Source organism: Vicia villosa, linkage group LG4 (genome assembly GCF_029867415.1).
Source record: "Vicia villosa cultivar HV-30 ecotype Madison, WI linkage group LG4, Vvil1.0, whole genome shotgun sequence".
Taxonomy (NCBI): Eukaryota; Viridiplantae; Streptophyta; class Magnoliopsida; order Fabales; family Fabaceae; genus Vicia; species Vicia villosa.
Window position 1 is genome coordinate 170,524,659 of NC_081183.1, and position 27,927 is coordinate 170,552,585.

Sequence of the window (27,927 nt, forward strand, 5' to 3'; positions counted from 1 at the left end):
GGAGATTTGTACGTAATATTTATAGAATAGTGAAATATTTTTATCTTGTATAATTAAAGGGTTGGAGAGAGAAGGAGAATATGGATGAAATGATGTAAAATGCAGAAGAAGCGTGTGAATTAGAAAATGCAGTATGACATTAGAGAGGAAAGATGATTAAAAGGCACAATAAAAGGTAGTGAGTAGACACAAAGATAATTTAAAAGATTTGGTTTGTAGAGAGAAGAAAAGAAGTACATCAGGTTACCAAATATATGTATTATTTATAATAAAAACAAATGAAAGTAATAGTAACCTAAATTTAAAATTTAATATTATTGATTATGATTTTGTTTCTAATAAAGCGTAATAAAATTTATTAATACTATTATGATCTAAAATTTATTGTTATTGAGTATGACATAAAATAATAGTAACTTATATTTAATATTGTAATTATTTTCTATTTTCAGTAAATGTTTATTAAGACAAATTATTCAATTATCAAGAATATATAATTTTATTAAATTGAATATAAAAAATCAAGTTGATGTAGACATCAACTTTATAAGCATGGGATCAAAAGAAAATATATACTATTATAATATATGGTAAAAAGTGTTACAGAAAAACTGTGTACACAGTATGGTCTTTGTGCATGATTTTTCTAATTTATCTATTCCATGTATACATATCCCATAGCAAATTCATTCTCCATAGATTCATCTAAAAAATATCCTACAACCTATGAATTGATTTGTATGAAAGAAAAATCTGGAAGTGGCACATGTTAATACTTATAGTGTTGACACAATTTATGAGGATAAGAATTAAAAAACATGTTATAAAGAGTTTGGAAATTGGTAAAGTTTGTGGTAGTGTTGTTTAGACCATCTCCAATGGTAGTTCCTTCTAATAAGTTCTCCACCTAGACATGCCACATCATAGTACCATTGCATTGCAATGCAACTATGAAAAAATTGTGGTACCCAATCAAATTAGTTTATGAGGTAAAGTTGTTGGCCCAATAATAACTTTTTAGAATTATACAATTAAAATAAAAATTATAAAAATTATTTTAAGATGATGTGGCTAGTGGGACCCATAAAGAACCCAAAAATGGGTTGCACCATTGGAGATGCTCTTAAAAAAGCAGTAGTATATCACCTCAAAATACAATTGAATTGTAAAAAATATAACAAAATCGTATGAAAATGGTAATGATTGGAAGAAAATTAAATAAGTATTTTTTTAAATACGACAATCAATATCAAAAAATTAAAGTTAACCAACAATTTATTTCTAAGTGTTTTTTTTAGAACTTAACGTTAGCTTGAAAATAGATAATATCTTTGGATTGAAATTTTGTAATGAGTTGATAAAAAAGAATAAAAATATATTTGAAATATTATCATTTTGTATACCTCAAAAAGACATTAATTATTTACAAAGACAATAAATATTCTATCTGTAATAGAATTTTTTCAGAAGGAAAAAATAACATTGAAGATGAAATTAAAAATATTTATTTACTTACTCGTATTTTTATATTTTTGTTAGCAAAGAGATACACTTTACATGTCCCTGCAAATAATGAATGTTCAAATAAGAATTAGTTGGAGATAATAAGAAAAGGAAAGAAAGAAATGTCAAATAGGAAGATGCAAGAGAAAAAGTAAATGAGAAGATCCTTTCCATCCTTCCGCTTGATTATATATACATGACCTATGTTTAATTTTTTTTAAATTTCTACATTTATTATTTCTTATCCTATTCCTCAATGAAAAAGTAAAAAAATATATTCATTTTCTCTTTTCTTTATTTATTATTAGAAATAAATCAGATGACATAAATTTGTAAATCAGAATCCTAATTTCTATTATCACAAATTACAATCTTTCATCCCATAATCTTCTAATGGTATGCAATAAAAAAGTTTGATCTTTCATACAAGATAAAACTCAGATTTGAGAGGAAAGCTACAAATAAAACAAAAACCCAGATTTAAATTTATACAAAGTAGAAAAGAGAGCAACATCTCTTCATCATCACTCAGTATCAACAAAAAAAATCCAGATCTGAAGAAGAACTTATCTGAAACGAAAACTATAAAAATTATATTAGTGATGTTGAATAAATAAAAAATGAAATGGCTGAAAAGACATTGAACAACAATATTATAGTTAAACAAAACTGATACATTAAGAGGAAGAGGAAAAAACATATACTGCCATTGATGTCTTTATCATCTTAAATGATGAAGCAAGTATAGAAAGATGAAGCAAGGGTAGATGAAACAACAAATCCAAACCTGAAACAACAAACACTAAATTAGAAGAAATTAGAAAAAAACTTTAACGGAATTTTTGGGTTTTTAACATAAAAATCAAAACTTTAATGGATGTAGTTAAGAAAAAAAAGTAGTAGTGGTAATCAAGGAGAAGAAGAAGAAGAAAGAAAATAAATTAGGGGAAGAGAGTTGAGGACAAACTCCTTGTCTTTCCAATGAAAGATTTAAAATGAATTGATATAATATATTTGTCTTTCCAAGAAGCTTGTTTCAAAATGATGGCTTAGCATGCAAAGGAAAAGAGGAAACGTGAAGAGATGAGTGTAGAAAATAATTAAAAGATAGGAAAGAGATGGGAAAGAGGAAGGTGAAGTGATTAGACATGTTGAGTAAAGTAAACAGTATATTGGGTTTTCAAGAAAGATAGTAGATAGAAAAGTATTTTATGTTCACTTATGCAAGAAAGAAATTTTAAAAAAAAAAGTAGAGAAATGAGTTGGTGGCTGGGAGACGCAAGATGTAGCATAGGAAGAGGAGGAAGGAATGCAATTCAAAGAAACAAGCCACGTGGTTCACCAACAAAGCAAAGGGGCATATTGGTCCTTTCCAAAACATTAAACTTTCTTATATTGTAGATGATGCGAACCGAAAATGCATTTCCGATTTTCGAAAAAAAAAATACGAAATTGTAAAATATCTTTCTTTTAGGCATCACTTGGAATAAGAAATTCCCTCATTTTTTGTTGTGCCCTTGTTTGGTTTGTTTCACAAACAATCACTAGTCATCACAATCCAAAACGCCGTTTCTGTTACCTCCTCTCCACGAACCGAATGGACTTGTATGCATCATCTCATTCTCTTCCAAACTATCCTTCCTCTTTCCTCTTCAAACCTAAGGTTAACACTTTTCACACAACCCTTTTCCCAACAAAATCCGCACATTTCAAACCTTCATTCTTTTCACCAAATCACCTCACTCTCACTACCCCTATGAATCCTCCCACATCTCTTTCCTCTGCTGCTTTCGTGGAACACAACAACGGTTCAACTTCAACTTCTGCGCCTTTTCACTCAGGTCGATTTCATGTTCACTGATTTATAATATTGCTTCTTATTACGTGTGGTTTTTTTATGGCGAAATTTATGACTGATAATGCTTTTTTGGGGCTTTTTTTAGAGACTAGAGTTGGAGAGGTGAAAAGGGTCACTAAGGAGACTAATGTATCTGTCAGAATTAATTTGGATGGTTCTGGTGTTGCTGATTCTAGTACTGGAATTCCCTTCCTTGATCATATGCTAGATGTCAGTAATTTTGCTTTCAAATTATGTGTTATAGATTTTGTTTTTAATATAGTATTATGTTTTGAATTGGTTGTGTGTTCCTTATAATATATCTCGAGATTAACACTTTGATAGAAACGTGGTCTTGGATGGAACATTATGATAGAAGTTGATCCGCATAGCTGATCTCACTTAGTGGGATAAGACTTAGCCTTGGTTGTTGTTTAAGTGTTCCTTAGAAGGTGAATACAAACTTCAATCGGTTAAATAGGCTTAGGTGGTTTGGATTGCAGAGATCAGAACTTTAAATTATGTTGTAAGGAGAGTAAATCAGATGTAGAGTAGTCAAACAACTAGAGGTAGAGAAAGACTTGGAAAAGCTATACGAGAAACTATTAAGAAAGATCTTGAGATTAACGAATTGGATAGAAACATACACCTACATGATATTTATATTGATTCAGGCACCTAGATACCGATGATTATTTGAGAAAATAGAATTTGATTGTATGTAACCATAGGTGTCACTTTCGTGTCGGCATCAGACACATCTTCAATTCGAAACGGTTATGCTATGGTTTTAAATTGCGGTCTGCAACTGTAATTGTGGCCGCAATATAACAGTTTTTTTGGGTTCCTCAACCTCTTCGCAACTCAAATTGAAGATATAGTTATATGTATTTTATCACAGCGTAAATGTTCGCTGCATAACCACGGCCACAATTTAAAATCATGGTTGGTGCTATGTACCTAAGTTTCATTTTGGACATCGTGATTGTGATTGACCTTTAAACTTCAGTGTCATGATCATATGAGAAAGATAAGTTTTGTTATATGAAATTAAATAATTAGGGTCGGTTAGGTTTGTGAAGTTTCTTGTTTTCATTTTCTATTATAAAATTTCATATTGTTTTTCACCTTGTTTCCTATTTCTTGATAGTGAAAATAGAAATTTACTTTTTGGTTTCTTGATACAAACTAAGAACTGTTGAGAATATAGACTAAAGAGTTTGTTCAATGAAGATAACTAAATTTGATTGTGATTGTTTGTTCAGCAACTTGCTTCACATGGACTATTTGATGTACACGTGAAGGCTACTGGGGATGTACACATCGATGATCATCACACAAATGAAGATGTTGCTCTTGCTATTGGAACGGTACCGAGAACAACTATGTGAACTATTTATTTTCTTTACTTGAAACTCAAACTTGTTCCGTTTTCTTCATTTCAAGATGCTACATAGTTATTGATGTATCATCTCATTCAACTAAGAAGTTTCTATTACTACATCTGCAGGCTTTGCTGCAAGCCCTTGGTGATAGGAAGGGTATTAACCGGTTTGGTGACTTCTCTGCTCCTCTTGATGAAGCATTGATACACGTTTCACTGGTTTGTTGTTCGCCGTTCATGTAAATCACATATTGATGTTAAATAATGTGTGTCAAGATATACCATTACGATTTAGCAATTTATATACCATTATGTTTTAGCAATTTTCTAGCAAAAAGGATTCCAATAGTGTTGGCTTTAACATTGTCTCTCAATCATATATTGTACCAGTGCTTGTACTCAAAGCTTTTCTTTTGTTTTGTTCACTTCACTAATGCATATTCACTCTTTTCTTTTCAGGATTTATCGGGTCGACCACATCTGAGTTATAATTTGGACATTCCCACTCAAAGGGTTGGGACATATGACACACAGGTAGTGTCATTTTCTGTTTGTTTGCTGCATTTAGTTTAGAATTTTATCCCTACTGATTTTAAGTTTTACCTATTTAACTTCAATGATTTTCACTTTAGATGTTGTTGTCAAAGACCTATGCTCCTAAAAGCTTTCGACTTATTATGATGATGCCTAGAATTGGTTTTATTACCTCTTCCACCTTTGATGCAAAAGAACATTTTGAATGTATGTGCAATTTTTGCTTGATTTTGTTTTATTTGGATGGAACCGGCACACAAATATCTTTTTGCTTGTCTTCATGCTTTTTAAAGTCTGTTTGGATGAATGTTTTATAAATTAGACCGGTTATCGAACCTGTGAGAGTATTGAATTATTGGTTCATTAGTCGTACCACTGGGTCACTAGTCGAACCACATGGCTAAATCGGATGAAACCAAATAACTTGGTAGAATAAACCTGTCTCTATCACAAAACTATATGGTTATTAAACTGGACGGATGGCTCGGTCTCTAAAAAAAATCATGACACCTAAAAAATTGAAAATTTGAAAATATCATAATTTCATTAGTTCATTCTTTAAAATCAAAATCTAAACATAGTCATCACACACAACAAAATACAAATCTAAATAAGTTTTGAACAAAGTCTAATTACAACATAATCTAATTGCAACATAAACTGAATAACAAAATAATTGTTGTGTGTCTAATAAATTTAATTTCAGAAAGTTGTTTCAATGTTGGTCTCTCCTACTTTGGTCCATGTTTTCAATTTAGAGAGTTTAACCATTGACATATAATAATAAATTAAAATAACAAATTTGTAATTACAATAACTAACAACATACCGATATCATTTGAAATGGGTTAGATCGTCATGATCACTTTCCAGTGATTCCACCTCCTCAATAATTAAGAACAGTTGTCAATCCTCCAATGGTCACACGTGTTTCAAAATTGATAGGGTCATAATTTTGTTTCTTCTTATTTCTATAAGTAGAGAATTCTATTATAGGCTAAACAAATCAAAATTAATATTTGATAAAAGAAACATAGGCATTATATAAATCATTAGATAATTAGATGCACTATAAATCATATGCATTATATATCAAGTTTGAACATATTAAAAGAACATAATAATTGTAATTCTTATTTTGTAGGCTTAAGTTGTAACGAACAAAGACGAGATCATTAAGTTTTTGATGCTCCAACCTATTTCTTTTTTATGAATGAATGTGCTCAAACACACTTCAATTTCTTTCACAATCAAAGGTACTACAAGTTTGACTCAAAATCCGAAAAACCTATTTCTTTCAATACATCATTCACCCATTCTTATCGAAAGAAATAGACTGTTCGATTGGTGAAGGACCTATTGAAAGAAATAGGTTGTTTGAATTTTGAGTCAAACTTGTAGTGTCTCTGGTTGTGAAGAAAATTGAAGTTTGTTCGGAGCATATTCATTCAAAAAAAAAAAGAAATAGGTTGGAGCATCAAAATACTTGATAATTTCGTCTTTGTTCGTTATAACTTAAGGCTACAATATAGGTATTACAATTATTATGTTTAATAAGCTTGGTTTATATTGTACATGATTTATGATGCATCTAATTATCCAATGATCTATAGTGCCTATTTTTCTTTTATCAAACATTAATCTGGTTTGTTTAGCATATAATAGAATTTTCTTTTTAATGATTTATATTTTTAATGATTTATAGAAATAAGAAGAAACAAAATTATGACTCATCTATTTTGAAACACTTGGTGACCATTCTGATAGGATGTTGGTGGATTCACCTCCATCCTTAACTATTGAGGAGTTGGAAGCACTACATAATGATCTTGCTAGTATGACAATCCAACCTATTTCAAATGATTTTGGTATATTATTAGTTATTGTGATTACTATTTTAATTTATTAATATATGTCAATTGCTAAATTCTCTAAATTAATGTTATACTTGATCAATTAAATTTGGATGAGGTTGTGGATGATGCACAACTCAATTCTGGAGAAAACATAGACCAAAGTAATGATATCGTTGATGGGCAGATGTTGTGGCTGATTTTGATGCGGATGCTTTAACGAAGGAGAGTCCAACATAACTTTCCTTCATTGGAATTAAATTTATTAGACACTGCAATTATTTTATTATTCAGTTTATGTTGCAATTAAATTAAAACTTATTTGTATTTTCTACTATTTTGTTGTGTGTGATGACTGTGTTTAGAATTTAAATTTAAAGAATAAATTTGTGAAATAATGATATTTTTTAGGTGTCATGATTTTTTTGTAGAGATCGAGTTATCTGGTTCGATCGGTTTTATAATTATATATTTTTGTTATAGAGACAGATTTATTCAACTGAGTTATCTAGTTTTATCCGGTTTAGTCAAGCGGTTGACCAGTGACCCAGTATCCTCACCGGTTTGATGACCGGTCCGGTTTTTAAAACATTGCTGATATAAGACTGTTTGAGAAAGTTTATGAAAATGATTTAGGACATGTCCGTAAGTTCTTCTCAGTTGATTTGCATAAACTCTCAAGGATAGCTTGTGAAAACATTTAAGCTTATATCAAAATAGTTTGACTTTATTTCATCTTTTGTTCTAGACATAACTTATGTATAAACAGTAAACACATATGATAAGCACTTAGTTAAGTTGTTTATCCAAACATGTCCTTATTCTACTTTGGGATAGAAAACTCTCAAGGATAGCTTGTGAAAACATTTAAGCTTATATGAAAATAGTTTGACTTCATTTCATCTTTTGTTCTAGACATAACTTATGTATAAACAGTAAACACATATGATAAGCACTTAGTTAAGTTGTTTATCCAAACATGTCCTTATTCTACTTTGGGATAGAAAACTCTCAAGGATAGCTTGTGAAAACATTTAAGCTTATATGAAAATAGTTTGACTTCATTTCATCTTTTGTTCTAGACATAACTTATGTATAAACAGTAAACACATATGATAAGCACTTAGTTAAGTTGTTTATCCAAACATGTTCTTATTCTACTTTGGGATAGAAATGTTCTTAGCCAAGAGATAGGCATCTCTACATAATTCCAGTCTTATTTTTCTGAGTTTGTTCTGTTTTTCTTCTCTTGTATTGAGAGTACTTTTTCAACCTTCAATGAACATTCTTTCCTCCCTTTGATAAAATTTATTTTTCTACCAAAGAATTATCATTTAAGATATGCCTGCTCTGCAAATTTTATTACTGATAATTCATGCTCATCTGTTTGTTGTGATCTGTAGTTGGTGGAACATTTTTTCCAATCTTTAGTGAATACTTCTGGTATGACACTTCACATTCGCCAGGTATTATAACTAACAGTCAGTTTTAATATATTACAAATTGATTGATAATAATTTTAATATGTTGTTGACGCCTTGCATGCAGAGATTCCAACTTCAATTTATATGTTATGTTACTATTTTAAAAACCTATTAATACAACATATGTGCCTTCATTTGAGTACAGCTTGCTGGAAGAAATTCTCATCATATTATTGAAGCAACTTTCAAAGCTTTTGCAAGGGCTCTTCGACAAGCAACAGAATATGACCCACGTCGCCGTGGAACTGTGCCAAGGTATGTTATCTTGGAGATCATGAGAATATGATTTTATTGACTATTGCCTCACACAACATTTGTTGGGTTTTCATTGTTCTCTAATCGCTTAATGATTCGGTTGGTATGCGCAGTTCCAAAGGAGTTTTGTCACGGTCTTAATATCTTCGACTAGCATACATATCTGGATTGAGCTACTAGTATTACTGATTCTGTATGGTTCTTCAAGGATGTGAATTCATGATGAACCCTTGCTCTGCTCTCTTCCGTCACATTGCTTACATGTCCTGGGATAATAATCCGAGGTGCAGGTTCAAGTATTTGTAAAAGAAGTTACTGCCATTGGTATTTGCTAGTCTGTTGACATACAATGCTCATGGTATAAGGATTTGTATGTCTGACCCTCTCCAAACCCTAGTACGAGCCTTGCGCAGCAAGCATCTTTTTTTAAGTAATTTTTTGAAGGTCACATGAATAGTTATAAATGGTATACTTTTATACAGTGCTGGAATAACATGCCAGGTTTTAAATGTTCAAATAACATTCTCTATTAAAAAAGACTCATGTTTGAACTTTATATTCTGTACTCAAGTTATAATGCGAGAATTATCTAGTAGTCTAAGTTATAGTCACTACATATGAAAATATGTTAAGTTTCGTGAGATCCGAGTCTAATCTATCATCTGCTCATAAACTTAATTTTAAGTCAGTCATTTTAAGAGGCCGTCAATGCTCTAGTTAAAATTCTAACCATCAATTTCTTTTTATAACATGCACCAATCAAATATTGAAAATTGAATCCCCTGCACTCAGTTAGGTTTTTGCCGCATTTATGATGTGAAAATGTTATTAACCGTTTGATCTTGATTGCACGCCTTAGAAAAAATAGATTTGCTTTTTTTCAAAATTACCAATTTCATATTAAAATCATCCAATCTTGATATCTTGATAAGACCATGAAGGTTTTTTTGGCGCAGTTTAATTTTATAATCTATAATTTGTCAATGAATTTTTTGTACAAGCTGAATTGCACTGGCACTTTTTAATGAATTAGAATGCACAAGAATTTATATAAAATAACTGTTTTCATTTACAATCCACATTTGAAAAATAACTAATTTGACATAACTACGATTTACTCCAAGGATGATACTGCTCCCTATTTGTTCATGATCATTGTTGATATTACATTATATGACCTGAAACACTAACTAGACCGAATGAATCTATGTCTCAACCATTGTGACACAAGAATGATGGTCAATATTAAGTACTATTGTCTATCAATAAACGATAATGTATATGTTCTATTCACACATGTAATTACAAAATGACGATGATATAGAAACCATGTTCACCTATCACAACGAGCATGATTGATATAGATGAAAAAATAGCGAGCACGATTGATACAGGTGAAAAAATAACTAGTTTGTGGGATCTTTAATTTTGTTTTTGACTAAAGAGGGCCGAAGCCCAAACAAGAAAACAAACTACAGAGTAATACTCCTCAAGGAGGGAGTAGCAGAGCAATCTGCTAAATAGATTTATACACCTCCTGAGGAAAAATCATTATAGAAAACAATTTTCTGTCTAGGATTAACTCATAGTCTTGCAAGAGCATCCACATACATATTAACTTCTCAGTACGCATGAACCAATCTAATTTCCAAGTCATGACACATTTTACGTTTGATTCTACGAAGTAAACTCAGACCTTCTCATGTTCTCCCATCATCCTTGATAAGCGCGTAGTACACCACGTTGCAATCGATTTGAATCACCGCTTTTCTAAAACCTTTATCAATAACCAACATGATTCCTTTCCATAAACCCCGCAACTCCGTTACAATGACATCACACCTCCCAAAACCCTTTGCGAAACCTCTAACCCAATTGCACGTATTATTCCTTATGACTTCACCACACCCAGTTTTCCATGTCTTATGAACTACTTCATCAATGTTGAGTGTGATCCAATCACCATCAAGAGGATTCCATCAGATATGCGTTGTAACTCTTTGTTGCATAGCGACCTTGTTTTGCATAACTGGACTCATATTATATTATTGCATCTGCATTAAAATCACATTAGCAATGTTACATGGTATTATGTAATCCGACACATGTATTCATTGGTTTCTCTAGTACCATATCGTGTGACATGTTGTTTCCCAAATTGACTGCCAACTATCATGATTCCCAATGCGACTCATCTTACGAACCATATTGCTATCCAACCAATTCTACAGGTTCCAGTTGAAAAACTCCTCCCAATAAATATCATTGATAAGCTTCCTCAAAATATGCTTCACCATGTCACAATCTCGTAAAGCATGGAGAAATTTTTCTTCCAATATATGCCTAATGTATACATAAATGATTACATATTCTTCGCTAATGGAGAAACTACTTAGTTTTAATGCCATTGTGATACACCAACCAAATGAAGGATCTAATTCTTTCTAGGGCTTTAATTTTCCAAATTTGACTCCACATGTAATTTCCATTTATGCTATTGAAATAACTAAGATTATTGAAAGCATATGCAATGGTGAAATCTCCATTGATGGATCTGACCCAATTATTAATTTCATCTCCATCCTCATGTCTTGGAGGTTGGATTACCACGAACTTGTCAAGAATATCCTGCTCAAAAAGACTTCTAAGCAAAGTCCAATTCCAATCTCCTCATGTTGTTGTGATGTTTGCAAAAGTCATATTATATAGCTCAAATATGCCAGTCACCATAAAATCTTTAAGAACAATACCAGGTGCCAACCAACAATCGTGCGAATCCTAGATTTTTGTTCCATTTCCAACTATCCAGAAAGTCATATTTTCCATAAAGTTCCAGTCTGTGAGATATTGGATCGAACTCTAGTATGGTCGAAGGGTAGCTTCTTGGTTCGACAGGGTTAAGCATGAAGTCGAAGGTTGTTCACATGCTTGTGTCGAAGATGCTAGGGTCGTTAGCATGTTAAATTAGGTTTTAGTGTTTAAACCCTAATTTGTTAAGTTAGCTTGTTTATTAAGTTGACTTGTGTAATGGGCCTTGTGGAAAAAGCTCATTAGTTTGTATGTTAGGTTTTATTATAAATAGCATACTAGTCTCTCATCATTGAAAAGCTGCAAATCCTAATTTAGGGTGAGAGAGGTTATTTGTTATTCTTGTAAACTTGTAATCTTGTTTTAAGAGAAAGTAAAAGAATAGCAGTTATAACCAATTCTTGGGTTCTCCTCTTCTTCCTTGTCCTTTATTCATCCCTTATTTTATACTTTGTTCGTGGCATTGAATTCACAACAAATTGGTGCGGTGAGCGTGGAAAAGATGCCTTCAACAAAGTATGAGATTGAAAAGTTCACCGGAGTGAATAATTTCGGTCTGTGGCGCTTGAAGATGAAAGCCCTTCTGGTTCAGCAGGGTTGTTTGGAAGCGTTGAAGGGAGAGGCAGCCATGAATGCAGAATTGACGGCAGCGGAGAAGACGAATATGATCGAGAAAGCACACAGTGCAATTTTGTTGAGCCTTGGTGATAAGGTTCTCCGGCAGGTATCAAAGGAGACGACGGCATCAGGGTTATGGGTGAAACTTGAAAGTTTGTATATGACCAAATCGCTGGTAAATCGACTCTACCTGAAGCAAGCTTTGTATTCATTCAAGATGATTGAAGACAAAGTATTGGCTGAGCAGTTGGATATGTTCAACAAGCTGATTCTTGATCTTGAAAATATTGATGTAAAGATCGATGATGAAGATCAAGCGTTGTTACTGTTGTGTTCTTTGCCTCGATCACATGCTCACTTCAAAGAAACTCTCTTGTATGGAAGGGAGTCCCTGACGTTTGAAGAAGTTTAATCAGCCTTGTACTCTAAGGACTTGAATGAACGAAAGGAGCATAAACCTTCGACTGTTGGCGAAGGTTTGGCCGTTAAAGGAAAACTCTTACGAAAGGATGGTAAGTTCGACAAGAAGAAAGGCAAAAGCCAGTTGAAGTCTTACAGTGGCGAAGCATCTGGAATTTGATGCTACCATTGTAAGAAGGAGGGTCACACAAGAAAGGTGTGCCCTGAACGCCTGAAATATCATGGAGGTAAGGATAATGGCAACGCTGCCATTGTTCAAGATGATTTCGAATCATCTGATGTTCTTGTGGTTTCAAGCAGTGACTCTAAGAAGGAGTGGATTATGGATTCAGGTTGCACTTGGCACATGACTCTGAACAAAGACTTGTTCGAGGAATTATGTGATCAAGATGGTGGATCGGTATTGCTGGGAAACAACAAGGCTTGCAAGATTGCAGGTGTTGGATCTGTGAGATTCAAGCTCCATGATGAGTCAATAAGGTTGTTGACTGAAGTCAGGTATGTTCCTGATTTGAAGAGAAATATGCTTTCTCTTGGTGAATTCGACAAGAAAGGATATGATTTCCAAGGAGAGAAAAGTATCCTAAGAGTCATGAAGGGTTCGAAGGAAGTCTTGAGAGGCGTGAAGAAACAAGGCTTGTATACCCTTGAGGCTGAAGTTATAAGTGGTTCAAAAAATGTTGCATCCACGAAACCTTTGTCGAAAACAGAAATCTGGCACATGAGATTGGGCCATATCAGTGAAAGGGGTCTGGTCGAATTAGGGAAACAAAATCTGCTTGGTGGAGACAAAGTCGAAAAGCTGAAGTTTTGTGAACCCTGTGTACTTGGAAAATCTTGCAGAGTGAAGTTCAACAAAGGCAAACAAAGAACACATGGATCCCTTGATTACATCCATGCTGATATTTGGGGGCCTGCAAGGTGTCCATCACATTCAGGAGCAAGGTATTTTCTATCCATAGTAGATGATTATTCCAGAAAATTATGGGTATTCATATAGAAGACTAAGGATGAAACTTTTGAGAATTTCAAAAGTTGGAAGACTCTGGTTGAAAATCAGACTGGCAGAAAGGTCAAGAGGTTGAGAACCGACAATGGCCTTGAATTTTGCAATGAGGCATTCAACAGTTTTTGTGCTGCCTCTGGTATTGCAAGGCACAAAACTACTGCAGGTACTCCACATCAAAATGGTTTGGCTGAAAGGTTTAATCAAACTATTTTGGAGAGAGTCAGATGCATGTTGACTAGTGCTGGACTAAAGAAGGTGTTCTGGGCTGAGGCTGTTTCGACAGCAACATATCTGATAAACAGATGTCCTTCGACAGCGTTAGATATGAAGACACCTGAAGAAGTTTGGTCGGGACATCCACCAGATCTCGACAAACTGAGAGTATTTGGCTGCGTAGCCTATGCTCATATTAGGCAAGACAAGGTCGAACCTAGAGCTCTGAAATGCATGTTCATGGGATACCCTGAAGGAGTCAAAGCTTATAGGCTATGGTGCCTAGAGCCAGGTCACAGGAGGTGTATCACCAGTCGAGATGTAGTTTTCAATGAAGCTGAAATGGCTTTTAAGAAAATTGATGATGTTGGTCGAAGTACAGAAACATCTGACGAAGAGCTGGAACAGGTAGAGATTCCTGTTGAGGTGGAGCATGTTGATGCTGAATTGCATATCCCTGATGAAGTCGAAGAAGAAGCAGAAGATGCTGAGGAAGTTGAGGAAACTAATGATGACTACCTATTGGCGAGAGATAGGTCGGGAGTCATAAAGACACCTCAGAGACTTGGGTATGCAGATCTTATAGCTTATGCCTTAATCTCTGCAAGTGAGGTTCTAGACGAAGAACCTAGAGACTACAAGGAAGTTATGAGGAGTCGAAATAAGACTGAGTGGCTGAAGGCCATGGATGATGAGATGAAATCTCTTCATGATAATCATACTTGGGAACTGATCAAGAAACCTGTTGGGGCAAGGTTAGTCAACTGTAAATGGATTTTCAAAGTTAAGGAATGAATTGAAGGAGTGACGTCGAAAAGATACAAGGCAAGGTTAGTTGCAAGGGGTTTCACTCAGAAAGAAGGTGTCGACTTCAATGATGTGTTTTCTCCTGTTGTGAAGCATAGGTCCATTCGAATGTTGCTTGCCATGGTGGCACAGTTCGATCTTGAACTGGAACAGATGGATGTGAAGACTGCGTTCTTGTATGGTGATCTAGATGAAACGATCCTGATGAGGCAACCTGAAGGGTATGTCGAAAAGGGGAAGGAAGATTATGTGTGCAAGTTAAAGAGGTCTTTGTATGGGCTGAAACAATCTCCTCGACAGTGGAATAGGAGATTCGACAAGTTCATGGCATGCATAAGTTTCATTAGAAGTCAGTTCGACCACTGCATTTACTTCAGATTTCGGCCTGGTAATTCATTTGTTATTTTGTTGCTTTATGTGGATGATATTCTCAAAGCAAGCAACAATGTTGAAGATGTGACGAGGGTGAAGGCTGAACTCAATAAGGAGTTTGATATGAAAAATCTGGGAGCTGCTTCCAGGATTCTTGGAATTGACATTCGAAGAGATAGAAAGAAGTCAAAGTTATGCTTATCTCAAGAGGCATATCTACGAAAGATTCTCGAAAAATTTGGTATGTCGAATTCGAAGCCAGTTGTGACTCCAACAAACCCTTAATTCAAGCTGAGTATTGATCAGTGTCCCAGTACTGATGTTGAAAGAGCCTATATGAATAGCATCCCATATGCTAATATAGTTGGTTCTTTGATGTATGCTATGGTCTATACTAGACCCGACATAGCATATGCAGTAAGTCTTGTAAGCAGGTACATGGCGAATCCTGGAAAGGCTCACTGGCAAGCATTGAAGTGGATTTTAAGGTACATAAATGGGTCTCTGAATAAAGTCTTAATTTATGGTGGAGCCTTGGGTGAAGATAGTAAAGCAGTAATCGAAGGATATGTCGACTCTGATTATGCAGGTTGTATGGATTCCAGAAAATCTATTTCTGGATATGTTTTCACTATGTTTGGCACAGCAATTAGTTGGAAAGCAACACTTTAGAAGGTTGTTGCTCTATCAACCACTGAAGCGGAATATATTGCCTTAACTGAAGCTGTGAAAGAAGCATTGGAGCTGAAACTTCAAGGTCGAGGTATCACTGTTAAATGTGATAGTCAAAGTGCAAAACACCTGTCGAAGAATTCAGCCTATCATGAGCGAACTAAGCACATTGATGTGAGGCTGCATTTCGTCAGAGGAGTAATCGAGCGTGGAGAAGTCCAAGTGCTGAAGGTTTCGACTGAAGACAATGTTGCTGATATGATCACCAAGACATTACTGAGTTGCAAGTTTTTCCACTGTATGCAGTTGATAAAGCTGCATGAAGAAAGCTAGTTTGTTCCCTTGACGTTGTAGAGTTAGGTCTAAGGTGGAGATTTGTGAGATATTGGATTGAACTCTAGTATGGTCGAAGGGTAGCTTCTTGGTTCGACAGGATTAAGCATGAAATCGAAGGTTGTTCACATGCTTGTGTCGAAGATGTTATGGTCGTTAGCATGTTAAATTAGGTTTTAGTATTTAAACCCTAATTTGTTAAGTTAGCTTGTTTATTAAGTTGGCTTGTCTAATGGGCCTTGTGGAAAAAGCCCATTAGTTAGTATGTTAGGTTTTATTATAAATAGCATACTAGTCTCTCATCATTGAAAAGCTGCAAATCCTAATTTAGGGTGAGAGAGGTTATTTGTTATTCTTGTAAACTTGTAATCTTGCTTTAAGAGAAAGTAAAAGAATAGCAGTTATAACCAATTCTTGGGTTCTCCTCTTCTTCCTTGTCCTTTATTCATCCCTTATTTTATACTTTGTTCGTGGCATTGAATTCACAACACAGTCATTGACTATACTTTTCCAAAGGCTGGATTCATAAATCTTTGCCTCAACTCCATCTGCCTCATAATTGCATCTATCATATTTTCCTCTAATAACTTTACACCAAAAGGACTTATCTCCACTTCTCACAGTCCATCCAATCTTAGCAATACATGCCTTATTCATAGTTATAAGATTCCTCAGGCCCAAACCTCCATGCTTCTTTGACTTTGTGCACCTCTTCCCACGTAACTGTATGCAAGTATTTTTCACCAACAACATCACCTCAAATAAAATTTCTCTGAGTCTTCTGAATCTCCTTAAAACAAGATTTTGGAATCATTTGGTCATCTTATAATAATTTGGAATAACCTTCAACAGTGATTTAGACAAAGTTATCCTCCCTACTAGAGACAATTGCTTTCTCCTCCAGTTAGTCAGCTTGGCTTGAACCTAACTTATAAGGAATTGATAATCCTTGATTTCTGTTCCATTTCTAACTGTCTAGAAAGTCATATTTTTGTTCCATTTCCAACTTTCGAGAAAGTCATATTTTTCTTCTTTTGAATACTTCTGACAGTGTGCATATTCCACTCTCTAGCTTCATCTCTAACTCTTTCTAAGTTTGACACCAAGTATCTATTAACGCCCCAAGAACTTTTGATCATCTCCTCATAGGTATCCTCAAACACCTTGATACATTCAAACTTGAAAGTCTTGTCCAAATCCCTCATTGTATTGTCTTTTAAGGCTCTTATATAGGATGGTGGTTATAGAATTCTATGCGCATTAGAACCTTAACATGAGCATTTGGGAATAAAATTCTCCAATCCTCATTGCATAAGACTCTGTCAAGTCTTTCATACACCTCCACTGCCCTATGCAACATAGGCCTTATCCATGTGTACTTATAACCTATTGCACTAACATCTATTAGGTTGTAAGCATTGATTTTTTCTATGAACATTCTACACTCATAAGTTGACATGATCAACCCTCCTTTTTTTCGTTGCCTCAAGTCTTTAAAATCTCCTCCAAGAAGCCACCCACCCTTCACCAGATGAGCTACCTCATAAAACTCTTCCAACATTAACTTCTTACACTCTTCCTTTGGACTAGCATAGATCTCCATGAAGTACCATTCCTTACTATTTATCAGCTTGATACTAGAATGAATGAATTAAAAGTGTTTCTGCTTAATTTACACTTCTCTCTTTTTCAAGTCATAACAATTCCCCAACATACCCTCGATTCTCCAGATAATCATAACCATCAAATCATATGATTTTGCATTTGTCATGCAACTTCTTAGGATTAACTCTAGTCTCCAAAACAACAAACATATTTGACAGTCTCTCCCGAATATAATTGCTACAATGATAGGAACATGGTCATTAATGCCTTCATTACCAACATCATCATTAAGTACACTAAACTTGGGTCCCTTAACACGCGCCCTAACATTAACTCTATTGTTGACCACCGGAGCACCGTCCCTTCGTCGTTTAACTGTCATACTCCCCTTCTGTCTTTTTCTTTCGTGGCCTCCTTGTTTTCTGAACAACCGTCCATGGTGCTGCATTGGACGACGTAGTTGCACCCTTTTCCACTCCTTTCTTTCTTCCTCTCCTTTAGTTATCACTTGTTGTTTTTTTTTGCACCCCTCCGCATAATGGCCAAGCCTACCGCAAATAAGACATACAAGATATAATCCTTCATATTCCACCTTATAATGTCTACCCTTAATAGAGAACATAACTAACAACAACTTAGTTATATAAACTTGTATACACAATCTCGTAAATTTGCCCCTCTCCCTATTCAAGCTTTTTTTATCCACCTTGATTATTTTTTCAATATGATCACCAATAAAATAAAACACGAACATCATAGTATTCAATGGATAGATCCGAGATCCTAACCCACAATGCAAGCTGTTCGATAACATCACTAGATGGATAGAAATTCGCTCGTGTTAATCTTTAATCTTAATTTTATTTCAGTGATGACAATTTTTTTTGTGTTATTTTAAAAGAGTAATGCTACTCTTACACCCAATTCCTACACCAAATACTGTTCACCGTATTTTTAAAATAAAATAATAATATTTATAAAAAATATTATTTATTTTTAAAATTACGGACGACACTGTTTATGTACAAACGTGCATTAACCAAGTTCAATATTGCATTAACCAAATTTTTACACTGTATTAACCAAGTTTGATGAGTGCTAAAAATTATTTTTAATACCTGAATTTTGCATTAATCAACTTCATTACTGTATTAACCAAGTTTTTACACTGTATTAACCAAGTTTGGTGACTGCTAAAAATTATTTTTAATACCTGGATGTTGCATTAACCAACTTCATTATTGTATTAACTAAATTTTTACACTGTATTAACCAAATTTGAATAATGTTATTCTCACACCCATGAACAGTACTTTACAGTAGTCACTAAATTTGGTTAATGCAATGTAAATTGTTGGTTAATGAAGTTATAAAGTTGGTTAATGACACAAATTTAAAAAAAATAAAAAATTATTTATTATTATAATAATATTTTATTATTCATAAAATATATATTTTTATTTAAAAAACACTATTCACCGTATAAATACGGTGAATAGTGTTGGATGTAAGTATTTGGTGTAGAAAGTGGTGTATGAATAGCATTACTCTTTTAAAATGCAAGTGTCAACACTCAACACAAAAAATAAATAATACTAGTAGTATACATGAATTAAAAAAAAAAGTGTGTATTTATAATTCTCCTTCTTGTAAGAAAACGAAACGCAGCCGTTGCAAACCCTTAACCCCTTAAACCCCAAACCCAAAAAAACCTCCATGGTTCCTTCCTCTTCTTCAACATCATACAATCCAACCCAACAATGAAAGCCTTCAGAATCCTAAGAACAACCACCCTCTCCACTTCACCCAAACCCAACCCCATTTCACTATTCCGCGCTTTCTTCTCCGCAGAACCCCTCCCTCCTGAATCCGATTCTCATCTCTCAGAACAATCAGACTCAACCTTCGACAGTTCCCACTACGAAATTCTAATCCCTAACGACCCCAATCCTAAGTCCAAGCCCACGTGGGATGAGAAATTCAGAAAACGGACCGATAAATTGGTGTTCGGCGACGAGACAAAAGGGAAAGTTAAGTTTAAGGAGGAAGAGGATGAGAGAAAAAGAAGGGTTCTTGCTAAGGCGTTGTTGGAGGCTGCATTGAATAATGAGAAAGAGGAGGAGGATGAGGAGGAAGAAGATGGAGATTTGGGTGTGGTGAAGGATGAGGATCAGAAGTCTTTGTCGGTTGGGATTATTGGTGCTCCTAATGCTGGCAAATCTGCACTCACTAATTATATGGTTTGTTTTTAGGTTTTGTCTCCTTTCATTTTGTGTTTTTTAGTTTTGAATTTTAACCTATGAAGGACACTGGACATGACACCAACACTGACACATCGACACCGGCAGTAATTTTGAAAAATGAATTAAGTGTATGTAATCACAAGTGATTGACACAGACACTCGGATAATAATTTGTGGAAATGACTAATTGAATGTTTGTGCTAAACATAGGTTTTTAATCTGAAGTGTTTGTGCTATGTAGGCTTTAGCACCCCCACTGATTTTTTTTGAGTGGTTTTTAGGCTAGCATAGCACCTGTAGTAGAAAAGATGAGAAGATGGTGGAAAGGTTTGGGCACGTAGATAGAAGATATGTAGATTCTATAGTAAGGAGAGTAGATCAGATTGAGAGGAGTTAAAGAGGTAGAGGCGGAGGAAGACCTGGGAAAAGTATAATTAGAAGTTATTAAGAAAGATCTAGAGATTAACGATTTGGAGAGAAGTATGGTCTTGGATAGAATATTATGGTGGAAGTTGATCCATGTAGCCGGCCCTATTTAGTGGATAAGACTTGATTGTTGTTGGTTTTTAGATTGATTTTAAGAGTTTATAATCAAATAACTCGTCGGTTTTAAGCAAAAATATTTAACTTCACAATGATTAAGAGATTTAGTTCTCAAAAGTTCCTTTTATGAGAACTTTTTTCATGAGATTAGAAGAGTCATTGCAAAACAAAAACCTAAGAGGTATTTTAGGAATAATATTGTTAGAAACAGTTAAAATTTTAGGGATGAAGATGGGCGATGGATGGATTTGTGGCTTTTCTAAGAAGTTAGGATCTTGCAATGCCTTCATTGCTGAATTATGGGGGGTGTTGGAAAGTTTAACTCTAGCTTCTATCAAAGGATATCGTGCAGTCAAAATAAATGTGAATTCAGATGTGGTAGCTAAGGTGATTTAGGGTATAAAGCAGGGGACAGTCGAAGAGAGAAGACTTTTAATGAGGATCCAAAGTTTTCTCATCACCATTGGGAGGTTAGAGTGTGTCAAATCTATCATGAAGCTAGCACGTGTGCTGACTTGCTAGCAAAATATTGGTTGTTCTCGGGAATTTTCTTTGATTGTTTACGCGCAGCCCCTGACCTTGATTAGCCATGCAATGGCCAATGATGTATTGGGAGTTTTATTTTGTATGGTGATTATGTATTGGGACTTTCTACTTGTAGATTTATTTCTGTGCAGTTTCTTTCTATGAGTTTACTTATATTGTTAAATTGTTAAATTCACTTATATTTGAAACTACTATGGATACTTTTTTTACTGAAGTTTGACCCAAAAGGGAGTAATTATTTAAGGAAATTGCACTTGGGTAATCACTAATCAGTTTAAGTAAAGGCTTATAATCAAAGAGTGAACATGTTTAAACTGTTTTCATTTACAAGCTACCCTTCGGATTTAAACTGAAATAAGCTGAAAACACCTTATAAATACATCATACATATATGCTATTTTATTAGCTCTCCCAAAAAGTGTACGTGACTGTCAAATATAAGCTCAAATCAGCTGTGAATAAACTAGACATACCTAAAGAGGTTTAATTAAGCAAGCTATTCTGATCCAATATTTTATGTTACTTTTTATTAGTGCATATTTGTCATCAAATATATCCAAATAAGTTCTTCCTAATGTCCCCTTTGTAAGTCTCCCCTAATACGTGAGAACTCAGAAACTTAGTTCAATTAATGTGTGAAACTATTACTTAAAAACACTCGTATTATTGCAAAATCATTACATTTTTTCTTTTCTTACGGCTTGTTGAACCGTTTATCCAAATTGATCCGGAATCCTTTTATTTATGTTGACATTATTGTAGACTAGAGCTAATTTATAATTTCAATCACTATTTGGTTCATATCATTCATCATTGTATTAAATCTTGTCAAATGATTCCCAAATATGACACATGCTTTTTATGATTTATCATCGTAGGTTGGAACAAAGGTGGCAGCTGTTTCACGTAAGACAAACACAACAACTCATGAAGTTGTGGGAGTTTTGACAAAAGGGGACACCCAAATTGTGAGTAACCTTTTGTCTGCTCAGCTCTGTTTAATTTGTGGACTATAATTACTAAAACCTTTGAAGATTCTCTATTTTGTTGTTTCATCATGTTGTTTTATGATAGGGTTTTAATTCGATAATGCATTTTACATGGTTGCATATTTGCACTCATCATTTTCTCTATGCAGTGTTTTTTTGATACACCAGGGCTCATGCTAAATTGTGGTGGATTCCCTTATAGGGATGTCAAGGCTCGTGTGGAAAGTGCTTGGAGTTCCGTCAATCTCTATGAAGTGCTCATAGTAATGTTTGACGTTCATAGACATCTTACCAGGTAAAGTGTTATTATTTTAAAAAAAAATAAAGGAATACTCTGACACTTGTGTTTCAACCTATTTCTTAATATTTTAAACCTTTATCTGAAAATTTCAGATGCAAAGCTCCTGTTAAAATTGTTTACTCTGAATCTGGTAAAAAGCCAGTAAAAGTGGCTGTGTTGTTGCATAATTTGGTTTGAGTAACCGCTTCAAATGGCTATTGTTCCTTTATCATAAATATTTTTATCAAGAGATCTGCTATAAAAACATCCCAGCTTTTCTCTATCATTTATCCAAGGAAATATGGCTATATATGAGCTGCGCTAATTAACTTGTGGTTACATATAAAATATTTAAATCTGCAAAATGTCTGAACCCTGGAAGGCTTTTATAGATTGTTGCTTTCTTGAACTAACGGTGGTGTGAATACAATCTGTTGTGATCATATTTATGTCTTCACATTCTTTGCTCATTAAAGTACATTCTTTTGATGTCACAGTTTCTTTGTTCATTTTCCTTATTAGTGATTTCATCCCTTTTTTTGAACATTCCATCAATACAGGCCTGATTCGAGAGTTGTAAAACTAATTAAGCGCATGGGAGAACGGTCCATTCCAAATCAAAAGCGAGTTTTGTGTATGAATAAGATTGATTTAGTAGAGAAAAAGAAAGACTTGTTGAAGGTTGCTGAAGAATTCAAAGATCTTCCTGGATTTGAAAGGTAAGGTCTTTTTCCTTTTCTATGAAGATTAAGGGAGACATTGGCCTGCATTATGATTTTAACATTTTTGTAGATTGACTCTGATTCTTAAAATTGCTTCTAATGCTTATTTTATTATTTAGGCATTTCATGATATCAGGAATGAAGGGGGCTGGAGTAAAAGATTTGACTCAGTTCTTGATGGAGCAGGCATGTATCTTTCTACTTCTGCTATCTATTAGTTATACACATATTATAGCCTTGACAACTTTAAGTAAATAACAATATTCTTTTCCGCGTGTGGCAATAGTGTCCCATCTTGTAGTGTAAGACTTAATAATAACTTATAAAATCATAATTGTTTTGTTTTACCATGCATGTGCATTTACTTTTCTTTTACTATTACATTTTTTAGATTTCTTCTGATATCTCGGATTAGATAGACACTCCAAGACTTGACGTCAGAGTTTTAACTGTTTATTATTCAATAGGCAGTAGAACGACCCTGGGAAGAGGATCCATTTACCATGACAGAGGAAGTTATGAAAATGATATCATTAGAAGTTGTGCGTGAAAGGTTGTTGGACCATGTACATCAGGTAGTTCTTGAACTACCTTGTTCTTCTAATTTATAGTTGGAATTTGTGATAGAGTATCTTGTAATTAGATAATAGTATTATTGGCTAATGATTTTCTCAATTCAGGAAATTCCATATGATATTGAACATAGGTTGGTTGACTGGAAAGAGCTGCGAGATGGCTCTATTAGGATTGAGCAACACTTTGTTACTAACAAATTAAGCCAACGCAAGATTCTCATTGGGAAGAATGGCTCAAAAATTGGGTACCTTTTTCTTCTGCTTTTCCTTAACAAAATTTTGCAATTGTTATCCCAATCCACTTGCTTATGATATTATGACATTATTGTAGCGTAGTGATTTGATTTGGACTCATTTCTCTTCCCTGCATCCATTTAGTGAAGAGTTATTTTGGCATCATTGTGTTGGGAGCAGTAAACATTTGTTTGTTCATTTTTGTTTAACAGGAGAATAGGAATAGAAGCTAACGAAGAACTAAGGACGATTTTCAAAAAGCAAGTGCATCTAATTCTTCAAGTTAGGCTCAAATAATCAACTAGGCAAATATATTTGGCGTACCTTTCAGAATATACCTTCTTTGCCACACACCATGTTACACAGTATGTAAAACTTTGCCACACACCATGTTACACAGTATGTAAAATGCCAAAGGTGTGTGTGGATTACACTGACCTTGGGAGTCCTTGAAGCTTGAGATCAGGGTGATTATAAAGATAATCATTGCTATGAAGACAATGAGAATGAGTTCTTTGGTGATATCACGCGAACAAACTGTTATTGCATTTAACTATTGATGTGTATGGAAATTGAAAGGAAAAAGTTATGTATTTTGTGGTTATTAAATTTTCTTTTAGATTTATAGATGTTTTATACAAAAAGCAAACCAGGGTATTTCAGTTGTATGAATATTATTTATCAGGAAAATAATAACAAGTGTAGTAACTTTTGTATAAAAGTTGTGCATTCATTATTTTTACTTGAATTTTTAAAACAAAACTTCTTTTTATAAATTCCTCAAACATTGTCTTTAGAACACATCTTAGGGTGGTTTTGTTTATTATTAATCCGGTATTCTCAAAACTCCCTTTTTCAGGTATCCCTCTTCTGGTTCCCCAGTTGGTGAAGATGAAATTAGAGTTTTGTTATTGTACGAATGTTATTTTTTGTATAGCAATTTAGGTGATCTGTTGTTCCCTTTCCTTTTCTTTGTTTGCAAATAATTTCCATTTGAGAATAGTAACAAGTCAAAGAACTTATAGCATGTACTTTCGAAATTCTTGTTTGAGATACATCTCAAGAGAGAAGCAGAAAATGTTTAACAAAGCGCTTTTGGATAACTTGGATTTTGACTATTATATGTAACGGATACTCAAAACCAAATCGGCCCAATAAAAAACCGTAAAACTAAATCAAACTAAATCGAAACGCAAAAAATCGCATTTTGGTTTGGATGTGTTTGAGCCATTTTTTAACAAACCGCGTGGTTCGGTTTACGGTTTGTATTTTACAAACGAACCGGAACCAAGACTTTGTCTATTTGGCAAATGGCAATGTGTTAAGATCTAGCTAGACTATAAAATTCAGATCAAATAGGCATTAAAAGAAATGGACAATAAACAACTTCATACTTTCTTCATAAACTCAAATGAAAGAGGAAAATACAAATATATAGCTAGGGTTGGGAACCAAAGAGGATCCTAGAAATGGGCTTATGGGCCCAAACGAAAATACAGCAAATTAGTAACAATAGTCTTTAAAATAAAAGGGAACTTTCTTAACTCTCTTGGGCCTATTGGGCTGCATAACACAATGCTATTGATATTTTCTCAAGTCGTAAAGACACATTTACCCCTTAAATGAATGACAGTAGTAATTTTACATGGAAAGTGAAATATTCATCTCCAAAATCTTTGTTCTTACTCACAAACATTTTGCTTTCTCTTTCAACAAGTCAACATAACATCGTTGGTAATGTAACTTTTTCTTAGAAACACAAATTAAAAGCACAACAACAATGTTTCCTTTCAACAACAACAACAATGTTTGTCTAAGGTGTTAGAGAATCAATCCTAAGAGGAAGAAGAAAAAGTAACAAGATTATAACAATTACGAGCCAACTTAACACAATCAACCCAATGCAAAATCTCCGCATTAGGATCCCTTTCACCAACAACATCCGTCACAGTAACCTGAACCCTCCCCTTAAACGCCGTAACCCTCCCCCTAACCCTAGCGACAACCCCAACCTTCACAACCTCCGCAGATCTCGCAGCAGCGTCAGCGAGCAGACAAAGATCCTGCGGACTACGACGGCGAGCGAGATGAGGGGAAGTCAAGTGGTTAAGCCAGAGGATACAGGGGATGCAACCGGTTCCGTCGTCGATTGCGAAACGGAGGAACTTAGAGGGTTTGTGATCGCGGAGGGTGATGGTTCCTAGGGTTTCGAGGCGGGTTATGGGGATTGATTTGCGGGTGAAGGGTTGGTCTGGGGAGGAGGGTGGGGTTAGGGTTAGGAGGTCGAAGGCTAGAAGCTTGACGTGAGTGTTGTGTAGTGAGATTGATGGGTTTTTGCTGTTGTTGTTTTGAAGCATTTTGGGGGTTTTGAAATAGATCTGTTTTTTTATCTGTGTTGAGGAAGATAGTTGAAAATGTTCAATTGGTTTTGGTTTGTTTTTTTCTGTGATAGTGATGGTGGGTCATAATCTCGTAATTATAGCGGGCATTTTTCAATCACGATTTTTTTAGTTGTTACATTACATAATAATTACATAATATCTCATTTGTACTTTTTCTTTTCTCAAAATAAATGTCTTTTTAAAATACCAATGCAACATTTATTATTTTTTCACTACTATACCTCTATATATTAACTTTCACGTTTTTTAATAACTCCACAACCTATAATAAATAAGGGTACTTTAGTAAATGATATTAACTTTTTCATTAAAATCAACACATCTAATCATTTTCTTAAGAACCGCGCAAAATTCAAATAAGACATTTATTATGAGACGGAGGGGGTACTTACTAAAAACTCTATGCATGACAATCACTTGTAGGTAAGGACTTTCAAAAAAATTTGTGATGACTATGAAATTAGAGTAAGCTAACCCTGTGTCTGGTGAGAAATTCTGTAAAATAATACTTTAAACAGAAACGTTATTCTTACACTATTAATGACACGTATACCTTATAAATATACCCTTTTGTATTTTTATCATAATTATTCTTTCTTTTTTCCTTGATACAAACAAACATTATGCAAGATGTATTTTGAATGGTGTAAGATACTGTGTATGCTTTTCAGTGTCAAAATAGCAACCATCTACTTTAAATTAAGTTAAGATGCATTTGGGTTTAAGATGTTGATCAAGTATTAGTAAGTCTTTCATAAAATTTTGAGGTGTTAATATTTTTCATGTATGTCCTTATTGTGTCATGCCAACTATATCAAAACTATTACTCATTGCTTACTATTTTGTCCGGAAATAATTTTTAGTTGGCGCGAGTGTGATTTTTTTTTAAATATACCTATGAGGTTTCTTGAAGTTGATGATATTATGATGAATTAAGTTGATGAAGTGTATGAGTGTAATACGGTGAACTGACTTTAAAGAAATGTCGCGGTAAGCAAGAGTCGCCATCGACTTTTATTTATTCCAATCAGGAAAGGCAAAAAGAACAGGAAAGACCTTTGGAAGAGATTGAGTTCGGGGGGTAGGTTATACAAAGGGAAGGTTTAAGGCACCCTTTGCATCCATGGTTTTTCATGGGTTCTTAATTGCTTAGCTCATTTGAATTGTTTGAAATGTTTGAAGTGTCGTGTGTGTTTAAGAAAAATTTTGAATAAGGACTTTAGCTTGTAAATAAGCGTAGCCTTTTTGAATTGATTTGAAAAAGAGGTGTGAAAAGTAATTTGAAAGTTTGAATGTGTGAGCAAGCATTTAAGAACACCTACCCTAAGATTGTCTTTCTTGTTCTTTAAGTCTTTCGGGCGAAAGGGTCTATCCATACCATGAGAGGGCACGAAGTCTTTCAATTGGATGTGAAAGGGTCATCAAGAGTATCGTTCGCCATAAGACTGTCCCTACCATAAAGAGGGCAGGTAGTCTAAGGGAAGGATATAATAATCATTTAGGCAACATGTAAAGACTCCTTAGCATTCGAAGGGACGGTCATCATTTATCGAGGCAACATCGAGGGACGAGATCATTTTATTCGTAGGCAACTCGAAGGGACTATGATCTTTTATTCCGAGGGACTATGATGATTTTATCGAAGGCAACAGGCTAAAGAGTCCCTACGCTCGAAGGGACTTGACT

General features: G+C 34.3%; 4 protein-coding genes across 5 annotated transcripts; 2 read left to right on the forward strand and 2 right to left on the reverse strand.

The window, feature by feature from the left end:
- Nucleotides 1-2,957: 2,957 nt before the first annotated feature.
- Nucleotides 2,958-9,589, forward strand: LOC131595893 (imidazoleglycerol-phosphate dehydratase, chloroplastic). Its single transcript, XM_058868416.1, has 8 exons — nucleotides 2,958-3,344; nucleotides 3,447-3,571; nucleotides 4,606-4,710; nucleotides 4,851-4,943; nucleotides 5,184-5,258; nucleotides 8,515-8,577; nucleotides 8,741-8,850; nucleotides 8,964-9,589. The coding sequence occupies exons 1-8, from the start codon at nucleotides 3,101-3,103 to the stop codon at nucleotides 8,989-8,991; spliced, it is 843 nt and encodes a 280-aa protein (XP_058724399.1). The 5' UTR covers nucleotides 2,958-3,100; the 3' UTR covers nucleotides 8,992-9,589.
- A 7,738-nt stretch (nucleotides 9,590-17,327) lies between these two features.
- Nucleotides 17,328-17,705, reverse strand: LOC131598305 (uncharacterized). The gene has a single exon (XM_058870921.1). The coding sequence runs from the start codon at nucleotides 17,703-17,705 to the stop codon at nucleotides 17,328-17,330; it is 378 nt and encodes a 125-aa protein (XP_058726904.1).
- A 1,635-nt stretch (nucleotides 17,706-19,340) lies between these two features.
- On the forward strand, nucleotides 19,341-24,581 carry LOC131595894 (GTP-binding protein ERG). Of its 2 annotated transcripts, XM_058868418.1 has the most exons (9): nucleotides 19,341-19,947; nucleotides 21,918-22,007; nucleotides 22,178-22,323; nucleotides 22,869-23,027; nucleotides 23,150-23,220; nucleotides 23,502-23,605; nucleotides 23,711-23,850; nucleotides 24,052-24,180; nucleotides 24,215-24,581. In XM_058868418.1, exons 1-8 carry the CDS (start codon nucleotides 19,468-19,470, stop codon nucleotides 24,134-24,136), a joined length of 1,275 nt encoding a protein of 424 aa, XP_058724401.1. In that variant the 5' UTR covers nucleotides 19,341-19,467; the 3' UTR covers nucleotides 24,137-24,180; nucleotides 24,215-24,581. The 2 variants fall into 2 exon arrangements, with proteins under 2 accessions (XP_058724401.1, XP_058724400.1); XM_058868417.1 differs by having other exon boundaries at nucleotides 24,052-24,581.
- Nucleotides 24,582-24,608: 27 nt separating this feature from the next.
- Nucleotides 24,609-26,295, reverse strand: LOC131595895 (CST complex subunit STN1). Its single transcript, XM_058868419.1, has one exon. The coding sequence runs from the start codon at nucleotides 26,194-26,196 to the stop codon at nucleotides 25,675-25,677; it is 522 nt and encodes a 173-aa protein (XP_058724402.1). The 5' UTR covers nucleotides 26,197-26,295; the 3' UTR covers nucleotides 24,609-25,674.
- Between the last annotated feature and the right edge of the window lie 1,632 nt (nucleotides 26,296-27,927).

Coding starts and splice junctions, on each gene's coding strand:
- LOC131595893 (XM_058868416.1), top strand. CDS start 3,101: ATGGACTTGTATGCATCATCTCATTCTCTTCCAAACTATCCTTCCTCT. Junction 4,711..4,850: donor TTGCTCTTGCTATTGGAACG/GTACCGAGAACA, acceptor CTACATCTGCAG/GCTTTGCTGCAAGCCCTTGG. Junction 8,851..8,963: donor CGCCGTGGAACTGTGCCAAG/GTATGTTATCTT, acceptor TGGTATGCGCAG/TTCCAAAGGAGTTTTGTCAC.
- LOC131598305 (XM_058870921.1), bottom strand. CDS start 17,705: ATGGAGATCTATGCTAGTCCAAAGGAAGAGTGTAAGAAGTTAATGTTG.
- LOC131595894 (XM_058868417.1), top strand. CDS start 19,468: ATGAAAGCCTTCAGAATCCTAAGAACAACCACCCTCTCCACTTCACCC. Junction 23,028..23,149: donor GATCTTCCTGGATTTGAAAG/GTAAGGTCTTTT, acceptor TTTATTATTTAG/GCATTTCATGATATCAGGAA. Junction 23,851..24,051: donor AAGAATGGCTCAAAAATTGG/GTACCTTTTTCT, acceptor TTTGTTTAACAG/GAGAATAGGAATAGAAGCTA.
- LOC131595895 (XM_058868419.1), bottom strand. CDS start 26,196: ATGCTTCAAAACAACAACAGCAAAAACCCATCAATCTCACTACACAAC.